Genomic DNA, 7,164 nt, shown 5'->3' on the forward strand with positions numbered 1-7,164 from the left:
CCCAGCCCTTTGTTTTGTTTTATTTTATTTTATTTTATGACAGAGTCTTGCTAAATTGCCCATGCTAGGCTTTGTGATCCTCCTGCCTCAGCCTTGAGCAGCTGGGATAACAGGTACGCACCACCATGCCCAGTTACCGTGTCTGTTTTCTAAGACAGTGCCTGCTATTCAATAGTCCACTGGACTGATCTGTCTACATTAATGTTCCTATTAGAAAAAAATGTAGTAGCATTTTATTAAATTTGATAGAGCATAAATTGATTCCTTGTAATTTTTTTTTTTTTTTTTTTGAGATAGGGTCTCACTATGTAGTTCAGGTAATCCTCCTGCCTCAGACTCCCAACTGCTGCAATTATAGGCATGGACCACCATGGTAATCCTCCTGCCTCAGCCTCCCAACTGCTGGAATTACAGGCATGGACCACCATGCCCAGCATGTTTGGACCTGTGTTCTGGTTTTTGGTTTGGAAGATGACACTATAACTAGGCCTCGAAGGAGAAACTGACTCCAGAGAAATGTTCATAGGGCAGAACAAATTACTTGGAAGACCTGCTCCTTTGAAACTTTGCCTCCTTACTCCCCACTTAAGGACAAGTTGTCCACCCTGATCCTAGAAAAATCATCAATGAGCTCTTCCCTGAGTTTGTTTTTGTGGTACGGGGGCCTCTAATAAACCCCAGTTCTCTTTCTTTTAGTTTTTTTAAATTTTGAGAAAAGTCCTTATTAAATTGCCCAGGCTGTGCTCCAATTTGGGATCTTCCTGCCTCAGCCTCCCAAGAAGCTGGGATAATAGGCTGCTCCCGCCAGAGGGGCAGCCGACTCTGTCGCGGGTGATGTCGGAGCGTGCTCACGGGCTGGCTCCGTTAGGTTTGTGCTGGAATGCTCATTGTGATCTCACTCAGAACCACAGCCTTGAGCCAGACAGTTCCATGGCGGACAAGGGCACAGGGTTGAGGGATGGCGCTATTCTGGGAGCTATTTATCCGACTGCCACCCCATCTCAACCTTCTACTGTCACTTGGTGCCCTTGTTTTGGGGGTCTATGTGCTGTTTGCTAGGTGTCGTAGCAGGAGGCGTGTGGCAGCCAAGACAGACTCAGAGGTAAGTGACGAAACCACTGCTACTGTCGCTAAGACCGCGGCGGTGCCGGCGCTTTGGTTTATGGAAGTGCTGCTGGCGGAGACGCGAGGCAGGGCTCGCGGACGTCCTCCCACACAGTACTGCAGCCCTTGTGCCTGCAGAGGCCCAGTGACTAGAGAGTGCGCGAGAGAGCGCCCGGGGAAGGGGCAGAACCGCAGACAGAGGCTTGCACAGCCTCAAGCAAAGGCCAGGGGTGAGAGAGGAGAGGCGCGCGTCCTGCGCCAGACCCGGGAGGGAGCAGTTGGAACTAGGTGGCCCTGGAAAAGGCCTTCTGAGAGAGCTCAGGGTTTTCATTTTTAATTTTTTTTTTTTTTTCTTTTCTGAGCCAGGGGCTCACTATGTAGTTGCAGCAGGCCTCCAACTCACAGCAATCCTCCTGCCTCAGCCACTCGCCTGCACGCACCACAGCAGGCCCAAAGTCTAGAATTCTTGCATACTGCATTTCAGTAGACTTATCATGCAATTTTGTTAGACTTAATATGTATATATTTTTGTTGTTGTTGTTGGTACCGGGAATCGAACTAGGACCTTGCGCTTGTGAAGCAGGCACTTGTGTCACTGAGCTATATCCCCAGCCCTGCATATTGCATTTCAAAAAGTCAATTGTTTATTGTTTCATAATTAAAAAATTTAAACCTACATGACAAAGAAAGTTTCAAAATGTTCACTGAAAGCAACATAATGTTGGTGGAATCCTTATTTCCAATAGGAGAGAAATTGCCTGGCCAAATGGTGTCTTGTGTTTAACTTTATTAGATGATGTCAGTGTTCTAAATTGATTACATTAATTTACACTCCCATGAGTAGTTGTGAGAGTCCAGTTGCACTATCTTCTTTTCTTTTCTTTTTTTTTTTAATCAAGAGCCTTTTTTAAATTTATTTTTTGGTACCGGGAATCGAACTCAGGACCTTGCACTTGCCAGGCAGGCGCTTGTGCCACTGAGCTATATTCCCAGCCCAAGTTTTAACAGAAACTTTTATGGCCAACTCTTTTTTTTTTTTTTTTTTTTAGTATCCAGAATGAAACTCATGACCTCAGGCTTGCCAGGCAAGTGTTTATGCCACTGAGCTCTATCCCCAGCCCTTTTTTCTTCTTGTTGCTCTCCTTGTTCTTCTTGTTCCTGTTCTTGTTCATGTTGTTCTCCTCCTCCTCCTCCTCCTCCTCTTCCTCCTCCTCCTCTTCCTTCTTCTTCGTCTTCTTCTTTTTTTGAACCAGAGTCTCACTGTTTTGTCCAGGCTGGTCTTGAAATCACTGTATAGCCCACCCAGGCTGGCCTTGAATTCACAGCAGTGTTCCTGCCTCAGCCTCCCAAGTGCTGGGACTACAGGTGTGCACCACCATGCTCAGTTGGAAATTCTCTTTTGCAAACTGCCTGTTCAAATGTTTTGTGTCTTTTTAAAGATTAGGTTGTCAGTCTTTTGCTTACTGATTTGTAAGAATTCTTTAAAAATATGAACAAGTAGCTGAGTGTGGTGGCACACATCTGAAATCCCAGCATTCTAGAGGCTGAGGAAGGAGGACCACTGAGAGTTGAAGGCCAGGCTGTTACATAATGAGTTCAAGCCTGGAATACATAGCAAGACCCTCTCTCAAGAAAATAAATATTATGAACATGAATCCTCTGCTGGGTATAGGTATTAAAAATAAATTCTCAGCCGAGAATTTAGCTCAGTGGTATAAGCACCTGCCTGGCAAGCACAAGGTCCTGAGTTCGATTCCTAATACCAAAAAATAAATAAATAAAAATAAATTCTCCCAGGGCTGGGGATTTTGCTCAGCAGCACAGCACCTGCCTGCAAGCATGAGGTTGTGAGTTCGATTCCCAGTACCAGAAAAAAAAAATTCTCCCATTCTGTGCCTTACCTTTTAACTTAATGATGTCTTAACAGAAGTTCTTAATTTTATTTATTTTAATTTTTATTTACTTATTTTTGTTTTGTTTTCTGAGACAAAGTCTTGCTATGTAGTTCACTATGTAGCCCAGGCTGGTCTGAAATTTGTGGTGATACTCCTGCCTCTGCCTGCAGAGTACTGGGATTACAGGCATGTGCCACCATGCCACACGAGCAGCTCTTAATTTAAGTGAAATCCAGTTTATGAAGTTTTGCTTTGATGCTTAGTCCTTCCTTTCCGATCTCTACTAATATTAGAAATCTTTGACTACCTCCAAGCTATAGATCTACTCTTCTATTTTTCTAGAATTCTTACACTCCTTTTCCTTTCACACTTAGATCTAGGAGTCCATCTCACATTATTTTTTGTGTGTAGTGAATAGTAGGGGGCAAAATTCTTCCCCTGTAGAAATATAGAAATATAATTCCTTCAGTAGGGCAGGAATTAGGATAAAATAATTAAGACACTCACACTCACCTCAGATACAAATTTAAATGACCCTAGGGGCCTGGGGATTTGGCTTAGCAGCACAGCGCCTGCCTGGCAAGCGCAAGGTTGTGAGTTCGGTTCCCAGTACCGGAAAAAAACAAAAAACAAAACAAACAAACAAAAAATGACCCTAGGTGGGCATAGTAGTGCACATCTGTGATCCCAGCACTATGGAGGCTTAGACAGAAGGATCACTGCCCGCTAGAGGCGACCTGGTAGGGGCTGGGGATTTAGCTCAGCGGCACAGCGCCTGCCTGGCAAACACAGGGTCATGAGTTCGGTTCCTGGTATGGGAAAAAAACAAACAAACAAAAAAAAATAGAGGCCACCTGGGCTACATAGTGAATTCAAGGCTAGCCTGAGCTGCACAGAGAGCTTGGGTTTTCTTTGGTCTTTTTTTTTTTTTTTGTACTGGAAATTGAACTCAGGACCTCACATTGCCAGGCAGGTGCTGTGCCGTTGAACTAAATCCCCAGCCCTTTTTTTGGTCTTTTTGAAACAGGTTCTCACTTTGTAGCCTAAGCTGGAAGAGACCCGTTTCTTAAAAAAAAAAAAAAAAAAAAAGGCATCGAAAACTTTGTAATCAATCAAGATATTTAATTCATCATCATCATCATCACTATTGTTAGGGCTTTTTTGAGAGGGTACTGCTGGGCAGTTTAGGCAGGCTGGCTTTGAACTCACAAGGTTGCCCAGGCCGGCCTTGAACTCAGTGACGATTCACTTACTGCAGCCTCCCAAGTGCTGGGATTACAGGCGTGCACCTCCAAGCCCAGTTTAATTCATTATCATTGATAAATTAAAATTAATGCAAAAATTCCTGAAGCACAAAATACCAAAATTTTAAATCTGCTCTGCATTTGCATGTCCCTCGACCCCGCACCGATCCCAGTCCTTTCCTCCCACAGTTTACGGAGAAGACTTTCCTCACTGGGGACATTGGTAACTCTGTCCCAGATCAGATAAATGTACCTGTGTGGTCTATTTCAAGACTTGATTCTTTCACATTCATCTCTTTGTCTGTCCTTAACCCAAAACTTCACTGTATTTAATGATGTACCTTTGCAGTGTCTTGAAATTTGCTGATGTATAAGGCTTCCAATTTAGATCTTCTGGCAATTATTCTAGATCAATTATGGCGAAACTTTTAGAGACGAGTGCCCAAACTGCACCCCCCAAAAGCTACTTATTTATTGCAAAATGCCAATGCTACAATTAAATCTGAATACGGAGGTTTTAGCTTAGAAAAAAACAACGGTTCTCTGATGCTCAGCTGCTGGGGCCACTTGGCTTGAGTGGCAACAAAGAGGGCTCTGTGTGCCCATGTGTGTGTCATAGGTTCGCCACCACTGTTCTAATTTTTGGATCATACTGTGAAGTGTCACACAGATACATACAGGGTGTTAGTTGGGGTGACACTGAATTTATAGTTTAGGTGGAAGATAACACCCTAAAAATGTTTTCCAATCCGTGAATTTGTTTCTCATTTATTTCAACTTTCTTACTGTCTCTCAATAATATTTAGCTTGCAATATACAGGATTTTAAAAGGTTATATAGTAATTATAGTAATTTCAAACAAATCAAAGGTACATAAAAGTGTATAATGAATAAAAATGGGCCAGGGGTGGTGGCGCCTGTAACCTAGCACTCGGGAGGCTGAGACAGGAGGATTGCTGTGAGTTTGAGACCCGCCTGGGCTACATAGTGAGTTCAGGCCAGCTGGAACTGCATAGCAAGACCCTGTGTCAAAAAAAAAAAGAAAGAAAAAAAGAAAAAATAAAAATGGGTCCATCACCCTGCTTTAACTTTTACCATATTATTGTGAAGCAAATCTCAGGTAATATAGTTTAATTTTTAAATGTTTTACAGAGTATATCTAAAAGATAAGGACTCTTTAAAAATGTTTAATCAGCTGAGTGTGGTGGTGCTCATCTGTAGTCCCAACTACTTGGGAGGCTGAGGCAGGATTGCTTGAGTCCAGGAGTTTAAGGCTAGCCTGGGCAACATAGCAAGAGTGCTTAATCAAAACAAGCCTGGCTGGGCATGGTGGTGCACGCCTGTAATCCCAGCACTTGGGAGGCTGAGGCAGGAGGATCGTTGTGAGTTTAAGGCCAGCCTGGGCTACAAAGTGAGCTCAAGGCCAGCCTGAACTGCATAGTGAGACCCTGTCTCAAAAAGAAAAACAAACAAACCAAACAAAAAATCCAAGCAAGATGCTTAATCACAATACCATTATTAAAAAAAAAACAAAAAAAAACAAAAAAAAAAACCTTTTTTTTTTATTTTTTTCCGGTACCGGGAATCGGACTCATGACCTCGTGCTTGCCAGGCAAGTGCTGTGCCACTGAGATAAATCCCCAGCCCCCTTATTATTATTATTATTATTATTGATCTTCTTTTGAAGCAGGGTCTCAGTATGTAGTTCAGGCTGGCTTTGAACTCATTATGTATCCTAGGCTGGTTTCAAACTCATGGCTATCCTCCTGCCTCAGCCTCCCAGATTCTGGGATTATAGGCACATGCCACCAAACCCAGCAATACAATGTCATTATTACATCCTGAAATCTGACAGTATTTCCTCATCAAATACCAATGAGTATTCAAATTCCAATAGTTTCATAAATGACACATTACTATTTGGAATCTGTTGGACTCTAGATCACCTATTGAGACGATTGGTGTGTCTCTTAAAAATCTCTTCTAATCCATAGTTTCCCCTCCTTTATTCTTTCATTTTTTTCCATCTATGTGTTGAAGAAATGGGTCATTTTTCCTTCAGATTTTTTTAATCCACATTTTGGTGATCAAATACCCACGTTGTTAGCTGACATGCCTCATTGTCTTTTTGTATTTCCAGTGAGTGAGTGAATGCTATGGCTTTGATGGATTTACCCTCAGATTCATGTTGAAAATTCATTTGGTTGCTAAGGTAGCAGCTTTGGAAGGTGGGGCCTGTAGAAGGGTTTAATATCTTTTTTTTTTGTAGGTCAGGGGAAGGTGGAGATAGGGTCTTGCTATGTATTTTGGGTGGCCTTGAACTCAGTAGGTAGTCCAACTCATGGTGATCCTCCTGTCTCAGCCTCATGAGTGCTGGGATTACAGGTGTATGCCACCATGTTTAGCTAGAAGGGTTTAATATTTTTCTTGCTAAATTTGTTAAGTATTCACAGGTATGAGTTCTGAATCTCTCAGGACTGGATTGTTATCGCAGAAGAGAGGCCCTCTTTTCTTTCCATAACACTCACTTGCCCTTCTGCTTTCTGCCATGAGTTGAAGCTATGTGAGGATCTCATCAGAAACTAAGAAGAGGTGGACACTGTACCTCTTGAATTGCAGAAGCATGAACCAAAATAAGCGTTTTGATTTATTAATGAACCAGTCACAGGTATTCTGTTATAGCAACAGAAAATAAACTAAGACAAGGGGGAAGTTGGTCTCACCTAAGACTCATGAGACTTAGTTTTTGTGGAGGAGGAGGAGGTATTTCATAATCATCAGGGGGCACATAATATCTGGTTTGGAGTGGTGTTTTATTTGTTTTTATTTTTTTTTTTTTGGTTTTTCTCTGGTACCGGGAACCGAACTCACGACCTTGCGCTTGCCAGGCAGGCGCTTTTGCCGCTGAGCTAAATCCCCAG

The 7,164-nt window shown here is 42.6% G+C and overlaps 1 protein-coding gene across 1 annotated transcript in view; it reads left to right on the forward strand.

Moving 5' to 3' along the window:
* The first annotated feature begins 918 nt into the window (after positions 1 to 918).
* The window catches only part of LOC102006899 (chromosome unknown open reading frame, human C2orf16), a 30,256-nt gene continuing 24,010 nt past the window's right edge, over positions 919 to 7,164 (forward strand). Inside the window, exon 1 of the mRNA XM_005400509.2 lies at positions 919 to 1,102. Within this exon, the coding sequence (XP_005400566.1) occupies positions 959 to 1,102 (144 nt within the window). The 5' untranslated portion in view covers positions 919 to 958. The remainder of the gene's footprint in view (positions 1,103 to 7,164) is intronic.

The sequence above is a fragment of the Chinchilla lanigera genome, unplaced genomic scaffold, assembly GCF_000276665.1.
Source record: "Chinchilla lanigera isolate Chin_1 unplaced genomic scaffold, ChiLan1.0 scaffold00068, whole genome shotgun sequence".
Taxonomy (NCBI): domain Eukaryota; kingdom Metazoa; phylum Chordata; class Mammalia; order Rodentia; family Chinchillidae; genus Chinchilla; species Chinchilla lanigera.